The sequence below is a fragment of the Mesoplodon mirus genome (genome assembly GCF_964341445.2).
Source record: "Mesoplodon mirus genome assembly, chromosome: 13".
Taxonomy (NCBI): Eukaryota; Metazoa; Chordata; class Mammalia; order Artiodactyla; family Ziphiidae; genus Mesoplodon; species Mesoplodon mirus.
In genome coordinates this window covers 17,232,584-17,256,308 of record NC_138989.1, presented here as the reverse complement: position 1 = coordinate 17,256,308, position 23,725 = coordinate 17,232,584, and the positions used below count along the sequence as shown (strand labels likewise).

Genomic DNA, 23,725 nt, shown 5'->3' with positions numbered 1-23,725 from the left:
AGAATTACAGAAAGGGAAACACAAAGGTTGTTTTTATCTTTGGTTAAACCAGAGTGGTTCAAGACCTTCATTTAGTGCTTTTCATACCATTCATAATGGTGAGAATAGCTCAGCTGATCCATATTCACTGTGATAGGAAAGGAGAGTGAATCTTAAATTGCAGAAAGAAGTATCAAGACATAGACAACGGGGAGGAAATGTCTTCCCTTGTTTTAGTAGACATTTCTAACTTCTCCTTCTTAGGCAACATCCATGGTCCTCTTTTGCTTCCCACCTCCTGAATGTTAGGTGTCCAGGAGGAAGCTGTCATGGCCCATCTGTCCGTCTTTCAGGCAGTCTCTCAAAGTGTGCTTCAGAGGGCAGGATCCTCACCCACCACCCCACTCACAACCCCTGTTGGAGATGACTGAGAAGACTTCTGGACCACTGAGCCCCTCTCACTACTCTGTGGCCCCCTTATTAACCATGGCACAGTTGTCTTGAAATTGGTTAGCACAGGTGATTGTGCTGAAAATGAACAGAAAGACTCTCATGCTAGCTTGGTTGCCTGTTATGAACTGAAGACTTTTAAAACTCAGTCTGGGGAGGTTTCCTTTGTTTCTGCATTCCATATTGTGATTAACATAAACTGGTATGTTAATCACAACTAGTGAACTCATTAGCTAGGAAGAATTTATAGGCCAAATATTAAAATTTCAGGAAATGGTGATAAGTAATCTTGTGAAATAAGTATTATCTCATTAGGATTAAAGGAGAATATAAGTGAAAGTGTCTGATCCTTGACACATTTATTCTGAGTCTTTGAAGGTCAGTGCTGTGCAGATTTACAGTCACCTTTCATATTTGTGTGTATGTTAAAATGAAATCTCGGGCTTCCCTGGTGGCGCAGTGGTTGAGAGTCCGCCTGCCGATGCAGGGGATACGGGTTCGTGCCCCGGTCTGGGAGGATCCCATATGCCGCGGAGCGGCTGGGCCCGTGAGCCATGGCCGCTGGGCCTGCGCATCCGGAGCCTGTGCTCCGCAACGGGAGAGGCCACAACAGTGAGAGGCCCGCATACCGCAAAAAGAAAAAAAAAAAAAAAAAAAGAAATCTCAATCCTGAGCTCTAGCCCCACGTTTGCAGCCCACTTTAGTTGTATAAAACAAAAGTGGATCTCACCGCTTATATATCTCTATCACTTGAAGCTTAGTATATAAAGAGCAACTCTTTTCCCTGTCCCTACTTGCACGCATTCGTTTCTCCTCCTTTGCACCACACTTTTATTATTTATTTTTACTGTACTACCACCTTCTTATTTACCCAGCTTCACTCCTATTTCTCTCTTGCTCTGCTATACCAAGTCAACTGCCAAATGCTGTCCATTCTACTTCTCTTCTACCTCTTAAAATGATTCGGATATTCTTCCTGTCTAGACTCTCTCCTAGTCTCTCTCCCTTTTTTAAGGCCTGTCTGCGCCCAGCCTAACCAACCTGACCAGGCTTCTCTTCCGCTATTTCCTTTCTGGTCCCCGTGCTCCAAGTAACCTCCAGGTACTTAGCACACCCCATACTTCTTTGTCATTATGCCATCATTCGTCTTGTAGCCTTTGCTTGTGAATGTTCTCCCTGTTGGATTCCACATATCCAGATCCTACTCATCTTTCAAGAACAACTCAAATGTCACGTCTTCAGAAGAGGCTAATTTGAACTCTGCAGTTAGAAGTAGTCTCTTCCTCCTCTCCTGCAGCTGTCTGTCTGTTCCTTTTACAGAATTTTAGATGTCTTTCTGGTTCATTTAGAGTTGTTTATGTGCGTTTTCTCTTCCCACTTAGATTGTAATCTTGAAGTCAGGAGCTGTGAGTTATCACCATATCCCCATAGGGCTGATGTAGTGCATAAAGCATTCCTTATACTTCGGAAGGGCTCGGTAAAACATCTGTCCCAAACACTGTTTAAAAGAGTCTTCCTTGTAGTTCAGATATCTAATATTAAACAACAGCGTGGCAACAAGTTGCCTGTATAGTATAGTGAGCTCTGAACTGCTATGAGAGCAGCTTGACATCTTCATATGATCCACTTTCTTTAAGAGGAGCATGCCTCTATTTTTTTTTTCTTTTTTTTTTTAATGTTAGAGCCAGGAAATAATAGTATAAGGCAGAAACCGATCTCTCATGATCCTTTGGGGATTAATTAAATGCCATACTCCTTAATATACTGCCTAAATATTGGACATTCAAACCAAATTTTGGGTACTTGGTGCTTGCTTATTTTATTTCTAAGGTTGACATAATACCTCCTGTTTTTATGAATGTTATCTTAAATTGAATGGTATCTTTGCATGTGTAAAATAGGAATAACAGTAATGATAACTTTGTCACAGGATTATTTTGAGTATTAAATGGGCTGATTTATTTAAAGCACATAGCACAGGGGAGACCTTCAAGATGACGGAGTAGTAAGACGTGGAGATCACTTTCCTCCCCACAAATGCATCAGAAATACATCTACATGTGGAACAACTCCTACAGAACACCTACTGAACGCTGGCAGAAGACCTCAGACTTCCCAAAAGGCAAGAAACTCCCCACGTATCTGGGTAGGGAAGAAGAAAAAACAGAGACAAAAGAATAGGGACGGGACCTGCACCAGTGGGAGGGAGCTGTGAAGGAGGAAAAGTTTCCACACATTGGAAACCCCTTCACTGGTGGAGATAGGGGCGGGGGGGGGTGCAGAGTTGGGGAACCTTCGGAGCCACAGAGGAGAGCGCAGCAACAGGGGTGCAGAGGGCAAAGCGGAGAGATTCCCCCACAGAGGATTGCTGCCAACCAGCTCTCACCAGCCTGAGAGGCTTGTCTACTCACCTGCCGGGATGGGTGGGGGCTGGGAGCTGAGGCTCAGGCTTCGGAGGTCAGACCCCAGGGAGAGGACTGGGATTGGCTGCGTGAACACAGCCTGAAGAGGGCTAGTGCACCACAGCTAGCCGGGAGGGAGTCTGGGAAAAAGTCTGGACCTGCCCAAGAGGCAAGAGAATGTTGTTTCGGGGTGTGTGAGGAGAGGGGATTCAGAGCACCGCCTAAACAAGCTCCAGAGACAGGCGCAAGCCGTGGCTATCAGCGCGGACCCCAGAGATGGGCATGAAACGCTAAGGCTGCAACGCTAAGGTTGCTGCTGCAACCACCAAGAAGCCTGTGTGGAAGCACAGGTCACTGTCCACACCTCCCCTCCTGGGAGCCTGTGCAGCCCGCCACTGCCAGGGTCCTGTGATCCAGGGACAACTTCCCCGGGAGAACACATGGCGCGCCTCAGGCTGTTGCAACGTCACGCTGGCCTCTGCCGCCGCAGGCTCCCCCGGCATTCCATACCCCTCCCTCCCCCCTCCCTGAGTGAGCCAGAGCTGCTTAATCAGCTGCTCCTTTAACCCCGTTCTGTCTGAGCGAAGAACAGATGCCAAAAGGCGACCTACACACAGAGGCGGGGCCAAATCCAAAGCTGAACCCCAGGAGCTGTGCGAACAAAGAAGAGAAAGGGAAATCTCTCCCAGCAGCCTCAGGAGCAGCGGATTAAATCTCAACAATCAACTTGATGTACGCTGCATCTCTGGAATACCTGAGTAGACAACGAATCATCCCAAAATAGAGGCAGTGGACTTTGGGAGCAACTGTAGACTTGGGGTTTGCTTTCTGCATCTAATTTGGTTCTGGTTTTATGTTTATCTTAGTTCAGTATTTAGAGTTTATTATCATTGGTAGATTTGTTTATTGATTTGGTTGCTCTCTTTTTTTATATATAGATATAGATATTTTTTCCTTTTTGTCTTTTTGTGAGTGTGTATGCTTCTTTGTGTGATTTTGTCTGTATAGCTTTGCTTTTACCATTTGTCCTAGGGTTCTGTCTGTCCTTTTTTTTTTTTTTTGTATAGTTTTTAGTGCTTGTTATCATTGGTAGATTTGTTTTTTGGTTTGGTTGCTCTCTTTATTTTTTTATGACTTTTTAATTTTTTATTTTAATAACTTTATTTTATTTTCTTTTTTTCTTTCTTTCTTTCTTTTTTTTCTCCCTTGTCTTCTGAGCCGTGTGGCTGACAGGGTCTTGGTGCTCCGGCCGGGTGTCAGACCTGTGCCTCTGAGGTGGGAGAGCCGAGTTCAGGACAGTGGTCCACCAGAGACCTCCTGGCTCCACGTAATATCAAATGGCGAAAGCTCTCCCAGAGAACTCCATCTCAATGCTAAGACGCAGCTCCACTCAACGACCAGCAAGCTCCAGTGCTGGACACCCTATGTGAAACAACTGGCAAGACAGGAACACAACCTCACCCATTAGCACAGAGGCTGCCTAAAATCATAATAAGGTCACAGACACCCCAAAACACACCACCAGATGCGGTCCTGCCCTTCAGAAAGACAAGATCCAGCCTCATCCACCAGAACACAGGCACCGGTCCCCTCCACCAGGAAGCCTACACAACCCACTGAACCAAGCTTAGCCACTGGAGGCAGACACCAAAAACAATGGGAACTACAAACCTGCAGCCTGCGAAAAGGAGACCCCAAACACAGTAAGTTAAGCAAAATGAGAAGACAAAGAAACATACAGCAGATGAAGGAGCAAGGTAAAAACCCACCAGACCAAACAAATGAAGAGGAAATAGGCAGTCTACCTGAAAAAGAATTCAGAGTAATGATAGTAAAGATGATCCAGAATCTTGGAAGTAGAATGGAGGAAATACAAGAAACATTTAACAAGGACCTAGAAGAACTAAAGAGCAAGCAAACAATGATGAACAACACAATAAATGAAATTTAAAATTCTCTAGAAGGAATCAATAGCAGAATAACTGAGGCAGAAGAACGTACAAGTGACCTGGAAGATTAAATAGTGGAAATAACTACTGCAGAGCAGAACAAAGAAAAAAGAACGAAAAGAATTGAGGACAGTCTCAGAGACTCTGGGATGACATTAAACGCACCAACATTTGAATTATAGGGGTCCCAGAAGAAGAGAAAAAGAAAGGGACTGAGAAAATATTTGAAGAGATTATAGTTGAAAACTTCCCTAATATGGGAAAGGAAATAGTCAAGTCCAGGAAGCACAGAGAGTCCCATACAGGATGAATCCAAGGAAAAACACACCAAGAAACATATTAATCAAACTATCAAAAATTAAATACAAAGAAAAAATATTAAAAGCAGCAAGGGAAAAACAACAACATACAAGGGAATCCCCATAAGGTTAACAGCTGATCTTTCAGCAGAAACTCTGCACGCCAGAAGGGAGTGGCAGCACATATTTAAACTGTTAAAAGGGAAAAACCTACAACCAAGATTACTCTACCCAGCAAGGATCTCATTCAGATTTGACGGAGAAATTAAAACCTTTGTAGACAAGCAAAAGCTAAGAGAATTCAGCACCACCAAGCCAGCTTTAGAGCAAATGCTAAAGGAACTTCTCTAGGCAGGAAACACAAGAGAAGGAAAAGACCTATAATAACAAACCCAAAGCAATTAAGAAAATGGTAATAGGAACATACATATCGATAACTACCTTAAACATAAATGGATTAAATGCTCCAACCAAAAGACATAGACTGGCTGAATGGATACAGAAACAAGACCCATATATACACTGTCTACAAGAGACCCACTTCAGACCTAGGGACACATACAGACTGAAACTGAGGGGATGGAAAAAGATATTCCATGCAAATGGAAATCAAAAGAAAGCTGGAGTAGCAATTCTCATATCAGATAAAATAGACTTTCAAATAAAGACTATTATAAGAGACAAAGAAGGACACTACATGATGATCAAGGGAGCAGTCCAAGAAGAAGATATAACAGTTGTAAATATTTATGCATCCAACATAGGAGCACATCAATACATAAGGCAAATGCTAACAGCCATAAAAGGGGAAGTTGACAGTAACACAGTCATAGTAGGAGACTTTAACACCCCACTTTCACCAATGGACAGATCATCCAGACAGAAAATTAATAAGGAAACACAAGCTTTAAATGATACATTAAACAAGATGGACTTAATTGATATTTATAGGACATTCCATCCAAAAACAACAGAATACAGTTTCTTCTCAAGTGCTCATGGAACATTCTCCAGGATAGATCATATCTTGGGTCACAAATCAAGCCTTGGTAAATTTAAGAAAATTGAGATCTTATCAAGTATCTTTTCTGACCACAACACTATGAGACTAGATATCAATTAAAGGAAAAAAAAAACTGTAAAAAGTACAAACACATGGAGGCTAAACAACATGCTACTATGTAACCAAGAGATCACTGAAGAAGTCAAAGAGGAAATTAAAAAATACCTAGAAACAGATGACAATGAAAATACGACGACCCAAAACCTATGGGATGCAGCAAAAGCAGTTCTAAGAGGGAAGTTAATAGCAATACAATCCTACCTCAAGAAACAAGAAAAATCTCAAATAAACAACCTAACCTTACACCTAAAGCAATAGAGAAAGAAGAATAAAAAACCCCGAAAGTTAGCACAGGGAAAGAAATCATAAAGATCAGATCAGAAATCAGTGAAAAAGAAATGAAAGAAACGATAGCAAAGATCAGTAAAACTAAAAGCTGGTTCTTTGAGAAGATAAACAAAATTGATTCACCATTAGCCAGACTCATCAAGAAAAAAAGGGAGAAGACTCAAATCAACAGAATTAGAAATGAAAAAGGAGAAGTAACAACTGACACTGCAGAAATACAAAGGATCATGAGAGTACTACAAGCAACTATATGCCAATAAAATGGACAGCCTGGAAGAAATGGACAAATTCTTAGAAAAGCACAACCTTCTGAGACTGAACCAGGAAAAAATAGAAAATATAAACCAATCACAAGCACTGAAATTGAGACTGTGAGTAAAAATCTTCCAACAAACAAAAGCCCAGGACCAGATGGCTTCACAGGCGAATTCTATCAAACATTTAGAGAAGAGCTAACACCTGTCCTTCTCAAACTCTTCCAAAATATAGCAGAGGGAGGAACACTCCAAAACTCATTCTATGAGGCTACCATCACCCTGATACCAAAACCAGACAAAGATGTCACAAAGAAAGGAAACTACAGGCCAATATTACTGATGAACATAGATGCAAAAATCCTCAACAAAATACTAACAAACAGAATCCAACAGCACATTAAAAGGATCATACACCATGATCAAGTGGGGTTTATCCCAGGAATGCAAGGATTCTTCAATATATGCAAATCAATCAATGTGATAAACCATATTAACAAATTGAAGGAGAAAAACCATATGATCATCTCAATAAATGCAGAAAAAGCTTCTGACAAAATTCAGCATCCATTTATGATAAAAACCCTCCAGAAAGTAGGCATAGAGAGAACTTACCTCAACATAGTGAAGGCCATATATGACAAACCCACAGCCAACATCGTTCTCAATGGTGAAAAACTGAAACTGTTTCCTCTAAGATCAGAATAAAGACAAGGTTGTCCACTCTCACCACTATTATTCAACATCGTTTTGGAAGTTTTAGCCACAGCAATCAGAGGAGAAAAATAAATAAAAAGAATCCAAGTCAGAAAAGAAGAAGTAAAGCTGTCACTGTTTGCAGATGACATGATACTATACATAGAGAATCCTAAAGATGCTACCAGAAAACTACTAGAGCTAATCAATGAATTTGGTAAAGTGTCAGGATACAAAATTAATGCACAGAAGTCTCTTGCATTCCTATACACTAATGATGAAAAATCTGAAAGAGAAATAAAGGAAACACTCCCATTTACCATTGCAACAAAAAGAATAAAATACCTAGGAGTAAACCTACCTAAGGAGACAAAAGACCTGTATGCAGAAAACTGTAAGACACTGATAAAAGAAATTAAAGAAGATACAAGCAGATGGAGAGATATACCACGTTCTTGGATTGGAAGAATCAACATTGTGAAAATGACTATACTACCCAAAGCAGTCTAGAGATTCAGTGCAATCCCTATCAAACTACCAGTGGCATTTTTCACAGAACTAGGACAAAAAATTTTACAATTTGTATGGAAACACAAAAGACCCCGAATAGCCAAATCAATCTTGAGAAAGAAAAACGGAGCTGGAGAAATCAGGCTCCTGGACTTCAGACTATACTACAGAGCTACAGTAATCAAGACAGTATGTTACTGGTACAAAAACAGAAATATAGATCAATGGAACAGGATAGAAAGCCCAGAGATAAACCCACGCACATATGGTCACCTTATTTTTGATAAAGGAGGCAAGAATATACAGTGGAGAAAAGACAGCCTCTTCAATAAGAGGTGCTGGGAAAACTGGACAGCTACATGTAAAAGAATGAAATTAGAACACTCCCTAACACCATACACAAAAATAAACTCAAAATGGATTAAAGACCTAAATGTAAGGCCAGACACTATCAGACTGTTAGAGGAAAAGATAGGCAGAACACTCTATGACATAAATCACAGCAAGATCCTTTTTGACCCACCTCCTAGAGAAATGGAAATACAAAACAAAAATAAACAAATGGGACTTAATGAAACTTCAAAGCTTTTGCACAGCAAAGGAAAACATAAGATGAAAAGACAACCCTCAGAATGGGAGAAAATATTTGTAAATGAAGCAACTGACAGAGGATTAATCTTCAAAATATACAAGCAGCTCATGCAGCTCAATATCAAAAAAAACCCAAACGACCCAATCCAAAAATGGGAAGAAGACCTAAATAGACATTTCTCCAAAGAACATATACAGATTGCCAACAAACACATGAAAGGATGCTCAACATCACTAAAAACTAAAAATAGAACTAACCATATGACCCAGCAATCCCACTACTGGGCATATACCCTGAGAAAACCGTAATTCAAAAAGAGTCATGTACCACAGTGTTCATTGCGGCTCTATTTACAATAGCCAGGACATGGAAGCAACCTAAGTGTCCATCACCAGATGAATGGATAAAGAAGATGTGGTACATATATACAGTGGAATATTACTCAGCTATAAAAAGAAACAAAACTGAGTTATTTGTAGTGAGGTGGGTGGACCTAGAGTCTGTCATACAGCATGAAGTAAGTCAGAAAAAACACATACCGTATGTTAACACATATGTGTGGAATCTAAAAAAAAAAGAAAAAAGGTTCTGAAGAACCTAGGGGCAGGACAGGAATAAAGATGCAGATGTAGAGAATGGACTTGAGGACACGGGGAGGGGGAAGGGTAAGCTGAGACTAAGTGAGAGAGTGGCATGGACATATATACACTACCAAATGTAAAATCGATAGCTAGTGGGAAGCAGCCGCATAGCACAGGGAGTTTAGCTCCGTGCTTTGTGGGCACCTAGAGGGGTGGGATAGGGAGGGTGGGAGGGAGACGCAAGAGGGAGGAGATATGGGGATATATGTATATGTATAGCTGATTCACTCTGTTATGAAGCAGAAACTAACAATTGTAAAGCAGTTATACTCCAATGAAGTTGCTTTAAAAATAAATAAAGCACATAGCACAGCACCCCACACATATTAAATGGTCAGTAAAGCCAAGGAGCTATAATTACTATTAGGAATTTACAATTTGAGAGTTAAGATTGTTCGTGGTATAAAGGCAAGTATACTGCTGGTTTTTATGTATTGAACTGTGCCAAGTAGTTTCCTAGGAATTAGATTAGCCCTGAAATGTTATGTCAGCTGAGAATTTTGGTTTCTAGGTGACAGTGCTACCGTAGGAAACAGCACTGGCATTCTCTTAAGGGAAGAAAACCTTTCAGTAGGAATCTATAGTAGCTTTTTCTTTCTTCTCAACTCTCAGATTAAAATGATAGTCAATGTAAAGGAGAGAATAGAGAGACTCTGCAAAAAGGATCAGGAGCTACAGAACTTAGGAGGAACTGCTAACAGAAGGGAGAAATGAGAACAAAAAGGTTTTGTTTTTTTTCTATTAAGCACGCACTTTACTAGTAGAAATGAAAAACTCCATAATAGGAAGGAAAAGCTGTATCAGAAATATAAGTGATTCAGACATGAATTCCCAAAGTATACAACCTCTCCTTCGCATAAACTAGTGGGATAAACATTGAACATAAGGAGTGAAATATAGAAATAGTAACATGGAGGAATTTCTTCAAGAGGGGTGTAAGTGGAACCTGATTAAAGGAGCCAAAGATAGTGAACACATTTTTCCCTTTTGTAAAAGAGGAACATGTTTAACTTGGGAGTGAGAGCTGGTAGACCCATCAAGCTGCAATGAGCAGAACTATATGATGCCTGGGCTTCTTTCTAGGATCACAGCAAAGTCTGCATAGTAGGACTTCCAACTGAAATGGAGAATGCAGTGATGTTTACAGAAACAGAACAAACTATGAGTTAAGTAATGGCATAATCTCTATTTTACAGCAGACTAGAACTCAGAACTGAGTTCCTGATCCCCACTCCCCAACCTCCCTTCCTCCCCCCTCCGCAACTTGTTCCATCTGTAGCCTTCACATCTCTGTTGGTGGTGGCTCCATCTTTCCACTTGATTGGGCTAAAACCATGGTAGTCATCCTTTGCTCCTCTTTCTCTCGTGCTCCATGTTCAATCTATCAGGAAATTCTGCAGAGCTTTATCTTCAAAGTATAACTAGAATCAGATCACTTCTCACTGTTGCCATGACTTTTACCCCAGTGCCAGCCATCATCTGTCATCTTGTGCCTGAATTATCACAGTTGCCCGTTCTCTCTGCTTCTGCGTTACCGCACTATAATCTGTTCTTCCCCCCGCCCAAGGTTGATATTTATTTATTTATTTACTTATTTAGTATAGTTGATGTATAATATTACGTAAGTGTTAGGTACACAACATAGTGATTCACAGTTTTAAAGGTTCTATTCCACTTATAATTAGTATAAATTTTTGACTGTATTCCTGTATTCCCTGTGTTGTACTATATATCCCTGTAGCTTAGTTATATTACACGTAGTAGTTTGTACCTCTTAACCCTCTACCCTCTTCCCCTTCCCTCTCCCCACTGTTAACCACTAGTTTGTTCTCTATATCTGTGTTTCTTTTTTGTTATATTCACTAGTTGTATTTTTTAGATTCCACATATAAGTGGTGTCATACAATATTTGTCTTTCTCTGTCTGACTTATTTCACTTAGCATAATACCCTTCAAGTCCATCCATGTTGTTGCAAATGGAAAAATTTCATTGTTTTTTTATGGCTGAGTAGTAGTCCATTTTATTTATATATATTTTTATATGAAATATATTTTATATATATGTTCTACATTTTCTTTATCCATTCATTTGTCATTGAACACTTAGGTTGCTTCTATAATCTTTTTTTTTAAGATTTTTTTTTTGATGTGGACCATTTTTAAAGTCTTTATTGAATTTGTTACAACATTGCTTCTGTTCTGTGTTTTGGTTTTTTGGCCGCGAGGCATGTGGGATCTTAGCTCCCCAACCAGGGATTGAACCCGCACCCCCTGCATTGGAAGGTGAAGTCTTAACCACTGGGCCGCCAGAGAAGTCATAATATGTTCTTAATACATCAGCCAGTCATCCCTACTTTTCTAAAAGTCAGATTTCTTAAGGTATAATTTACAAACAGTAAAATTCGCTCTTTTTAGGAGTAGAGTTCTGTGAATTTTGACAATACACATAGTCTTGGACCATCATAGTCAAGAAATAGAACATTTCCATTGCCCCCCAAAATTCCCTTATGCCCTTTTGTAATCATCCCTCCTCCCACCCCCAACCCCTGGCAATTAGTCTCTTTTTTCTCCCTTTAGTTTTGTCTTTCCTAGAATGTCATATAAATGGGATGTATTTGTAGTGTTTTGAGTCTGCCTTCTTTCTCTGAGCGTAATGCATTTGAGATTCATCCATACATAGTGCATTGCTCAGTCGTTTGTGTGTGTTTATTGCTGAGTAGTTCTCCACTGTATAAAGGTACCACAGTTTGTTTATCCTTTCACTAGTTGATGGACATTTGGATTGTTTCCAGTTTTGGGCAATTTTGGATAAAGCTGCTGTAAACATTCACATTTAGGATTTTGTGTGGATATATATGTTCATTTCTCTTGGGTCAATATGCTAACTTGTTTACCTTTATATGACACTGTCAAACTTGCTAAAGTGACTGTACCGTTTTGCTATAAATTAAGCACGGTAAGAGAGTATCTTACTGTGGCAGTGTCACTACTCTTGCGCTTTAGGGGCCATTATTAAGTAAAATAAGGGTTACTTGAATACAAGTACTGTGACACCATGATAGTGGATCTGATAACTGAGAAGGTTAAGTGACTAATGGGAGGGTAGGTATACAGAGTTGATATGCTGGATGAAGAAATGATTCACGTCCAGGCAGGACAGAGAAAAACGGTGCAAGATTTCATCACGCTATTCAGAACGATGTGCAATTTAAAACTTATTACTTGTTTTATTTATGGAATTTTCCGTTTAATATTTTCAGGCTGCAATTGACCATAGGTAGCAAACTGTGGAAAGTGAAACCGTGGGTAAGGGGGTGACTACTATATTGTGAAATGGTTTAGAGTGTGACCTCTAGATCTGGAGACAGACTACCTGGGCTGGCATGCTAGCTCTTATCCCTCCTTGGGCAAAGTAGTTCATCTCTCTCTGCTTCAGTATCTTCATCTCTAGAGCTGATAATAACAGCGCCTTTTTCAGAGGAATGTTGTGCAGATAAACTGAGTTAGATGTACACAGCTAGTACAGTGTCCAGACACATGGTGAGAGCCCCAAGAGCATTAGCTGATTTTGCTGTTACTGTTACTCTTACAGCAGTCTTATTTCTCAGTCTCCTAGGCCTTTCAGATAGGGCGTTGGACACTTCTTAATGAATTACTCACCTTTTACAGGTTGTTCTCATATTTATTATTTATGGGAGGCCAGGTAACATTTGTCTGAGTGTTTGCGGCACCTGTGTGTAGAGAAAGACTGCAAGTTTTGGGGAATTTATATAGCCCAACCTTTTAAAACACCATAATTTAATCTCTGTTTGTAAACAAGAGTTCAACTCATACTAAACCAACAGTTTTCTCTGAAAATATTCTCACAAGTGGCAGAAGTCTCCACCTATAGAATAGAGTCCAGCATCCTTTATAGCTACCAACTTAAAAGTAGTCTTTTCTTAGTGTGACTTTAAAATTTGGACATTCATCTTATGAATGTCTCACTTTTTGTCAAGATTAATTAGAAAATTCACAAGTAGAATCACCCAGGACTTTTCATTATTGGTTAGGTTTCTAACAGTGTATTTGTATTGGGGTTTTTCCCCTCCTCTTGGAGTCTTTGGACAGTAGTTATTTGATCTGAATCTTTTTAAAGGCGTGATAGTGGATTGATTCCAGCTGAAGACTTCAGTCATTAATTCTTTGTGTGTATCTCTAGAAAAAAACAAAGGTATTAAATATTCTTGTTACTGCTAAGGACAGAAGAGCCCTCTCCAGACAGCGGAGTGTCTGCTTTTGGGAGATATTTAGCACAGAGTACTTTAGAGCTCTGGGCTCAAACTGTCTGAATTTGAATCCACACTTTGTCACCTACTGTGTTGTGAAGCTGGAGCTGGTGTATTGAATTAAGAACATGTAGATTTCGACCTGATGGATGAGGGGGCACAAACCACCCACGCGGGGTCCCCAAGTAGTTTCCTCAGCATCTGAGCTCCCACTTTGGGGAAGTGAAATCCACAGGGTCGTTCTGATGGAAGGTGCAGTTTCAGTACCCCCACACCAAGGAAATAGTCATAAGATTTATTACTTACAGACCCAGAAGCAAGGGGATGCGGTGAGCCAGGGAAGCGGCAGTCCTTCATCCCTGGGCACAAGCCAGCAGAAGATAGAGCAGGGTAGCAAGCACCTAGTACTTCTAAGGTGATCGGGGTGGAGGTTACTAACTTAGGCCAGGTACCCTTGTGCAGTAACAATAGTAAACAGCAAGGGTTGACATACTCTTTCTGTATAGGGTCAGATATTAAATATTTTGAGCTTTGTGAGTCATATGGTCGCTGTCAAAACTACAGTTGACCCTTGAACAACATGGGGGTCCACTCGAACTGTGCGGGTCCACTTTATAAGGCAGATTTTTCTCAGTAGTAAGTACCACAGTATTACCCGGTTCGTGGTTGGTTGAATCCACAGATACAGATGAACCTCGGATACAGAGGGCCAACTCTAAGCTGGCACCCCTAACCCCCACGTTGTTCAGGGGTTAACTGTTTTCACCTCTGCCAGTGAAGCTCTAGAGCAGCCATAGACAGTACCCGAATGAATGAGCTTGGCTCTGTTTATTGGAATAGCAGTAGGTCATGGTTTGTCCACTCCTGGTGTGTGGCAACCCATAGCGCTATATATATAGGCTGGTGACTCCCTCCTCTAAGTAATAACAACAGTCTTCTATTGAGTAGTGTGTCAAGTGCTGTATTAAATACTTTACATTATTATCCCCCTTCTATAGATGAAGTTAACTGAAACAAGTGAGGTGAATCAACTTTTTTTTTTTTTTTTGGCCGTGCAGCGTGGCGTGTAGTATCTTAATTCCCCGACCAGGGATCGAACCCAGGCCCCGGCAGTGAAAGCGCAGAGTCCTAACCGCTGGCCCGTCAGGGAATTCCCTCAACTTTTTTTTTTTTTTCCCTACAGTCATTGTGTTTTGTTTATGAAGAAATTTAAAAGAACAGCGTGGAAAACTGTTACAGGAAGAAGCAGGCTGAAGACCAATATATCACATAATCCCACTTTTATTAAAAAATGGTACTCATCATTTCACATTTCTTTATTATTTGAATTTTTTAAATAACACTGAATTTTTCAAAAATGTGTTTAAGATCTGCACGTTAAGAAAAGGACAAAGAAGTGTTTGTGATTTCTGATTTGGCTATACTTTTCATTTATTTTATTATTATTTTTTTTTTTTTGCGGTAGGCGGGCCTCTCACTGTTGTGGCCTCTCCCGTTGTGGAGCACAGGCTCTGGACGCGCAGACTCAGCGGCCATGGCTCGTGGGCCCAGCCACTCCGCGGCATGTGGGATTCTCCCGGACCGGGGCACGAACCCGTATCCCCTGCCTCTGCAGGCGGACTCTCAACCACTGCGCCACCAGGGAAGCCCCTTCATTTATTTTTGACCAAATGCTAGAAGCTTGTTTTACAGTTAAATGTAACATCCCATCTATAGTAGAATTTTATTTCAGAGAGCCAAATTTAAAGATGAAGGTTTTCTAAAATTTTAAAAGCACCAACATGGCAATTACATATGTATTTTAAGATTTATTTAGTCACACCACATCAGTTGATATCTTGATTCAGCACTAAATGCTATTGCAGGTAAATATTGCTATTCTGATTACTGATACAGCTTTTCACATAGGAAACAGCAGCAAACTTCCATACCTTAATTCATCAAAAGGCAGCTAAAAAAAATTTAAGCAGCTACTATAACACAGGTCATATTTAAATTCCAGGTTCCCCAAACCCCATCCCACCCTCATTTGGAAAGCAACCCAACATCTGCTCCTGAGCTTGCACCACGTAATCTCTTGTAGGAAGGAATGCCGTGTTTGCTTCATAGCTGCCTTGATTATACTGGGGACTTAGTCCATAAGTTAGCTTTTCGTTTTATTTATGGTTTCCTTTTCTGTGCAAAAGCTTATAAGTTTGATTAGGTCCCATAGCAGTTTGTTTCCTATTAAACATTACATTCTGCCGCCTTGTACAGTGTGTCTTTACTAGACTGTAACCTTCTTAAATGACTGTCTTACTTTTTGTCTTTTTGTATCTTAAACATGGATTTAATTTATTAAAATTTTATTTGATGAGACACCTGTTCCATTACTATGCTTAGAATACATACTTGCTTTTTTTCCCTTAAAATAAGAAAAAATGTGGAAGAGAATTATTGTGGACCTTATGATAGACAATATTTTTGATAAAAATACAAATTAAATTCTGTTTCAATATATTCCATCATGAAGAGAAAGACTGTAACATTTCTTAGGCCTGGAATATGTCATTTTCTGCATATTGTATTTGAAGCCAAATATTTTGCAAAGCACAAAAAAATTGTAGCTACCCTTGGTGTTTTGTGATGTGTTAGAATTGCATGTGAGAAAATACTAGCAGTTTATATAGCCAGGGCTTGTGGGGAACTGTATAAGGCAGCAGTTCTCAAATTGTGGCCTGTGGATCACTGGGGTTTACTCAGACCCTTTCAGGGAGTCTACAAGGTCAGACTATTTTCATAATGCTAATAAAGTTATTTGCCTTTTTCATTTTGACATTTTTTTTCTTGCAGTGAAAAGCAGTGGCGCATTTAAAAAAACCATTGCTGTGCTGCTGTAACATGCATCAACGCAGTGGCACCAAACTGAGCTAATAATCATTGTATTCTTCACCGCCATGCACACACTGCTTAAAAAAAAAAAGAAAGGCAGTTTCACTTAGAGCAAAGCAGTGAAAATTGCTTTTATTAAATCTCAATCCTTGAGCACACTTGTTTTTTTCTAATAAAACGCAGAGTTTCCCCCGATTAAAAAATGGGCAGAGGACCTTCTTTTCCAAAGAAGGTATACAGATGGCCAACAGGCACATGAAAAGATGCTCAGTGTCACTAATCATCAGGAAAATACAAATCAAAACCACAATGAGGTATCACTCACCCCTGTCAGAGTGGCTATCATCAAAAAGACAAGAAATAACAAGAGTTGGTGAGGATGTGGAGAAAAAGGAACCCTTGTGCACTGTCAGTGGGAATGTAAATTGATGCAGCCACTATGGAAAACAGTATGGAAGTTCCTCAAAAATTTAAAAATAGAACTATCATATGATCCAACAGTTCCACTTCTGGGTATTTATCTGAAGAAAACAAAAACACTAATTCGAAAAGGTAATGCACCCTAATGTTCATAGCAGCATTATTTACAATAGCCAAGACATGAAGTAACCTAAGTGCCCACTGACAGATGAATGGATAAAGAAGATGTGGAGGCATGTGTATGTATACATAGACACACACACTGTGGAATATTACCCAGCCATAAAAAAGAATGAAATCTTGCCATTTGTGACAACAAGGATGGACCTGCTGGGGGTGTTTTGCTTAGTAAAATAAGTCAGACAGAGGAAGACAAATACTGTATGTGGCATCTAAAAAAAACCAAACAAACAAATGAATATAACAAAACAAACAGATACAGAGAACAAACTAGTGGTTACCACAGGGGAGAAAAGGGCGAAATAGGTGAAGGGAATTAAGATGTACAAACCGGCAGTTATAAATAAGTCACAGAGGTGTTTAGCAAAGGGAGTGTAGTCAATATTTTATAACTTTGTATGGTGTGTAATCTATAAAAAATACTGAATCACTATGTTGTACACCTGAAACTAATATATTGTAAGTCAACTATACTTCAATTAAAATTTTTAAAGTTCTTATTAAGCACTTCTGCTATATAATAAAATACCATTGGTTTTCTTAAGAAAAACACTTGTGCAGTCATTTAAAATGCTAGCTGATGGGCCTCCCTGGTGGCGCAGTGGTTGAGAGTCCGCCTGCCGATGCAGGGGATACGGGTTCGTGCCCCGGTCTGGGAGGATCCCATATGCCGCGGAGCGGCTGGGCCCGTGAGCCATGGCCGCTGGGCCTGCGCATCCGGAGCCTGTGCTCCGCAACGGGAGAGGCCACAACAGTGAGAGGCCCGCATACCGCAAAAAAAAAAAAAAAAAAAAAAAAAAAAAAAAAAAAAATGCTAGCTGAACTAGCTACTTTTTTCTTGGAACCTTCCATTTTTACTTGAAGGATGACTAGTGGACAAACTATGGAGTTATTCACACTTGGGTGTGTGGCAGACAGTTTCTCAAAAATGAATGAAGTGAGCCTGTTACTTCAAGGGGGAAAAAAGTTATTTTTGCCAGTGATAAAATTTGCATGAAAATAGGAATTTTGGAAATTTTGTGCCCATTATCATTAGCCTCAAGAGTGAAATTAACAGGGCTTCCCTGGTGGCGCAATGGTTAATAATCTGCCTGCCAATGTAGGGGGCATGGGTTCGAGCCCTGGTCCAGGAATATCCCACATGCTGCAGAGCAACTAAGCCCATGTGCCACAACTGCTGAGCCTGTGGTCTGGAGCCCGTGAGCTGCAACTACTGAGCCCACGTGCCACAACTCCTGAAGCCTGCATGCCTAGAGCCTGTGCTCCGCAACAAGAGAAGCCACCACAATGAGAAGACCGCACACTGCAACGAAGAGTAGCCCCCACTTGCCACAACTAGAGAAAGCCCACGCACAGCAACGAAGATCCGAAGCAGCCAAAAATAAATAAAAAATTTTTAAAAAGTGAAATTAACAAATGTGGTTTTTCAAATATCGTGTAATGAAATGTAACAACATCTGGAAGAGCTGCATAACTCAGTGACCAGTGTCTTCCAGGTGACCAATGCGTGATGTTACAAAATCATCCATGGGTAAAAGATCCATTCAACTATAATATAGTCCATGGGATTTTAATGTAATATAGTTTTTTTAAAATTCACTGATAAGGTTTCAGATTCCACACTGCAAGTAACCTTTAAGAAATTACCACTTATTGAATTTTAGTGTAGTATCAAAGAAGAATATCCTCAGTTATCTGAAAAGGTTATTGAAATATTCCTCCCTTTTCCAGCTACACATCTGTGTAAGGCCAGATTTTTTTCCCCCTCATAAAGTTCAACTAAAGTAACATATAGCAACAGATTGATGCAGGAGCAATTATGAGAATCTGGCTATCTTCTGTTCAAGCCAGAAATTAAAGAGGTTTGCAAAAATGTAAAAGGATGCCCCTCATCTAAATTTTTGTTTTGGGAAATAGTTATCTTTCCTTTAAAAATGTAATTTATGTGCTCATGTAATGGTTTTATTATATTTAAATGAATTAGTAAATAAGCATTTAATTTTTTTATCACTTTTAATTTCTAGTATTGTAAATATCAATAGTTGTAACCCACAGGAACAAAAGCCCTCAGGGTCCTTGAGAGTATAGATGGTCTCAAGACCAAAAAGTTTGCCAAGTGCTATTCTAGGTCAGTGTGCAGGGTTGGAATAGTAGTTGCTTGGTTTGTTGGGTGGACAAGAATGCTTTCATTGTATAGCTGGCAGGCTGACACATAGAACACGTTATAGAACAGAACTCTCTGTGTCTCAGTTTGGCATGATTTTTAGCAGGATATGTGTCTAAGCACTTGCTGGTAAAGCAGCTAGAAATAGATGCTTGACTGTAGAGCAGCTCCTAAAATCCAGCATGGTTCTAAAAATCTTAGGGTGTGAAATGTAACCTTATATATGAGAGAACTTTCTGGTAGCTCTTTGTCTATTAAGAATTGGGGGAGTGTAGTTAAAGAATTAATGGTTTTCATAATGACCATATAAAATGTTTCAACTCAACAGCTGACCTGTACTAATACATTATTTGGCAAAGTCTTCAAGTCTGTTTTTAGTGCGTTTGGCTAACCTGCTTTCAGCGTGTCTCAAATGCATGTATGTAGCTTCTTTTTTGCATCTCTGTAAGAATTCCTTTACTTCAGAGTGTAGAGTAATTCCTCCTTTCTTTATCGTGAATCCAGCGTCTCCGGAAACAGTCACCTCAATGGGAGGGCCTGAGAGATGATACATTTCTGTTGATGCTTTGGTAGAGTCTGAAGTATAGGATACAGAGGGGCTGTAAAATAAGATTGCTGGGGCTTCCCTGGTGGTGTAGTGGTTGAGAGTCCGCCTGCCGATGCAGGGGACGCGGGTTTGTGCCCCGGTCCGGGAAGATCCCACATGCCGCGGAGCGGCTGGGCCCATGAGCCTGCGTGTCCGGAGCCTGTGCCCTGCAATGGGAGAGGCCACAACAGTGAGAGGCCCGTGTACCGCAAAGAGAAAAAAAAAAAAAAAAAAAAAGATTGCTGGCCTTTGATTTTAATCCATGTTCTGTATTTTATAATAAATTCTTTTTGTTAAAAGGCTTGTTGTAAAACTTCCATAATGGTAGTTTGAGTTGCAATATATGAAAGTTCAAATAACACTGTGAAATAAATTATAACTTCTAATTATGTGATATTTGGTAGTTTGCAAAGTTCAAACTTTTTAAAAAGTTTTACTGTAAATGATGAAATACCATGAACTATATTAGGAGTCAGTTTTAACCATATTTTCTTGGTACAGATTTATTTGAAAAATAAACTGGTCCAGTATAGAAGAAACCATTAAATGAAACATCAGAGCATTTTTTCTGAAACCATGCATTTTGCTCTGTAGTGGGTAGCATGCTTATCGCCAGAAAATGGAGATGAGAACTCGTAGTGCTAATCAGCCGCTTCGTAAGGTATTTATTTAACACGCGGCCGAGACTGCACCTTGAAAAACAGATTGTGAGGAAAGTCAGTGACTAAGTGTGGTTAGTCACACAGAGTAGAGCACAGCATAGAGAAGCTGTGGAGGAGGAAGAAAGAGCTGGTTTAACCAAAATTCAACCCAGACTTCTAGAAGTCTTAAGTGATGTCTCTGGAGGGTCTCCATTGATTTGAGAGTTATAGCAAAAGAAAAAAACAAACCTTAAGACACTGAGTTTGGGAAGTTTAAATGTTTAATCTACCTTTTAGGGAATGGCAGTATGCTTCAGAACATGACGGGTACAGAAAAGCTAAGTCATCTAAGTAAAACACCATCAAAAGAAAAGTGCCCCCCCCCACAAAAACAGGCTCCCTTCATATTTTATAGATCAAGAGTCTGAAAAACTTTTAAGTTGCTTTTTAAAATACCTATTGGCCCTTAATTATATGAAAAGCTGCTCAATCTCACTTTAAATTCACTTTAAAATTAATTACATCAGAAAAGTAATTAACGCAAATGAAAACTAACTGCTGGTAAGGGGTAGAGCAGTTTAAGTTCAGGCAGCATCTCTGATCCTGCTCCTCTTTGAAGACACTTCATCAGTTACCTGCTATCCTGGGTTTTCTTCCTCTTTCACTGTTTCATTTTGTTTTCTTTGCAGCTCCTCCTCCTTTCTGATCTTTAAATTTCTGAATTTTCAGGCTTTCATCCTGGGTCCTCTTCTCACCCATACCCGTGGCTTCAATTACCATGTGGAAGGCTATGAGCTCCCAATATGTATCCTTAGCTTAGAGCTGCTTCTGAACTCTAGACCCAGATAGCCAACTGTTTCCTCAGCACATCCAGAACTTCAGATCTGCTCCTCCTGTTGCCTTTTTTGCCAAATGGTATAGCCATCCACCAGCTGCTTACCTGGGGATCCTCTCTTAGCCTCATAAACAATCAACAAATCCTATTTTGTTGAGTCTTGTATCTCTCTCATTCATCTGCCCCCTAAGGAAGCCCCCCCACCCCTAGTTCTTAGGTAGAATCCACCTATTAAACATTCTCAAGGTACCCTATACTTGTTGAAAATTTATAACATTTTCAACAATTATATTCACTTGCTTATGTTAACTTTTTGTTTTCATTGCTTTAGAACAAAATTTAATTTTTAAATTCCTTTAGAAAAGACATTCAGGGACAAGACCAAGACAGTCTTGATTTTTATTACGTCCCTGGGGGCTAGCAGAGTGCTGGGCACAGAAGCATCATTAAATATATACTGAGGGAAAAAAATGAAGAGAAATTTGTTTTAGGAAAATCCATAACGTGAATGGATAGTGTGAACGGTGAATTCCTGAAGACAGACTTGCAAACATTGGGAATTCCCTGGGACTCTTCGCTTCTACTGCAGGGGGCCTGGGTTTGATCCTTGGTCCGTAAGCTAAGATCCCACAAGCCGAACGATGTGCGCCACCCCCCACCAAAAAAAAAAAAAGATCTCTGATAGTCAAGCCATAGAAGGGAGCTAAGGAATTGGTAGTAGGCCTGAGAGAAGTAGGATATTTGCGGAAGTGGAAGTTGTGAGACTTACTGACTGTCATCACATGTGGGAAGTAAGAGAACAGGGTGTCAAGAATGCTGAGGGAATCATGATATCATTCCTTAAGACATTTGGGTATGAAGGTAAGAATAATGACTTTAGTTTTGGGCTTTTTGACTTTAAAGAACCTTCTGTGGGACACCTAGATGGAGACAACCAATAGGCAGTTATAAAAATAAAACTAGAATCCAGGAGAGAGACACAGGCTTTAGTTCATCACTGAGCAAAACCAGTAAAATACTATTGATAATTCAAGTGTACAGAGTTGGTAGATGTTTTGGTACTTTTTTTTTTTTTTTTTGTGGTACGCGGGCCTCTCACTGTTGTGGCCTCTCCAGTTGCGGAGCACAGGCTCTGGATGTGCAGGCTCAGTGGCCATGGCTCACAGGCCCAGCCGCTCCGCGGCATGTGGGATCTTCCCGGACCGGGGCACAAACCCGTGTCCCCTGCATCGGCAGGCAGACTCTCAACCACTGCGCCACCAGGGAAGCCCGGTACTTTTTAACTTGGTAGTGGAAGCACATACTGCCTATCATACGGAGATGGCATTTTTTACATTAATGTCATTTAACATCCTGTGAATGTTAACTAATAATAGCTGTGAATCATACATTTACTCTTAATGTTAAGCTAGCAGATCTATGTTTTAATTATGTATTTTGTTAATTGCTAATTTATACCTGTTTTCCTTCCTAAAGACAAAAATAAAACTTAGTGGGGTTTATAGAAATCCATTAGACTGTAAACTCCATGAGGACTTGCTGCCATGTGATTAAAATTTTTTTCCTCTTATTTCTCTAGGGCCTATTCCCTGGTGGATTCCAGTCAAGTGTCTACATTTCTGATTTCCATTCTACTTATAGTCTATGGTAGTTTCAGGTAAGATGCTCTCAAAATGGGATTGATTTCTGTTGGAAGTGAAAGAAGCGTTGCTCTGAAAATGTTGGCACCCAAACTTATTGCTTCTGTGAGGAAAAACATGACTTTGACAGGAATTGAGTTGAACAGGATATTTCTGATATTTATTCTTTGGTTGGCTTCTGTTAAAACACTTCTTGGTTTTGCTTATGGCTTTGGCATTTTAATGCAAACAAGCAAAAACTAATTGCTTAAATTCTGGTTCTGAAAAAAAGGATTCATGTAAATACACTCATTGAGAGGGGTAAGGAGAGTCCTTGACAGTGATTCTACAGAGTCTCAAAGGGGACATAAAGTTTTTCTTAATTAAAGAAAAGGCACTGACCTACGTTGAGCCATATGAGACTGCTGATAGTCAAATTTTTGACCTACACAAATAATATCATATGGTTCAACCTACTTTTATGAGGATTGTGCATGGTAGCATTTACCAAGTATTCTCTCTGCTGACCTTTTCGAAGTTCCCATCCTAGCAAACAGCCATAGAAATACAAAGGAAAATCAGGAAGCTAGGTACTCCCTTCTTTTCACTATTCTTACTTTAGAGGAAATTTGGTGGTTGTATAACTCAAATAGTTTTGTGGCTGATACATTTAAAAATGAAGGCTGCCTGAGAAATTTTAAATTGAGAACTTGGGGCTTCCCTGGTGGCGCAGTGGTTGAGAGTCCGCCTGCCGATGCAGGGGACACGAGTTCGTGCCCCGGTCCGGGAGGATCCCACATGCCGCGGAGCGGCTGGGCCCGTGAGCCATGGCCGCTGAGCCTGTGCATCCGGAGCCTGTGCTCCGCACGGGGAGAGGCCACAACAATGAGAGGCCCGCGTAACAAAAAAAAAAAAAAAAAAAAAAAAAAAAAAATTGAGAACTTGAAAGGGAGCAACA

At 40.1% G+C, this 23,725-nt stretch overlaps 1 protein-coding gene across 1 annotated transcript in view; it reads left to right on the top strand.

Moving 5' to 3' along the window:
- SPPL3 (signal peptide peptidase like 3) overlaps positions 1–23,725 on the top strand; it is a 118,763-nt gene that overhangs the window by 52,941 nt on the left and 42,097 nt on the right. The window contains exon 2 of the mRNA XM_082641068.1: positions 22,728–22,805. Within this exon, the coding sequence (XP_082497194.1) occupies positions 22,728–22,805 (78 nt within the window). The remainder of the gene's footprint in view (positions 1–22,727; positions 22,806–23,725) is intronic.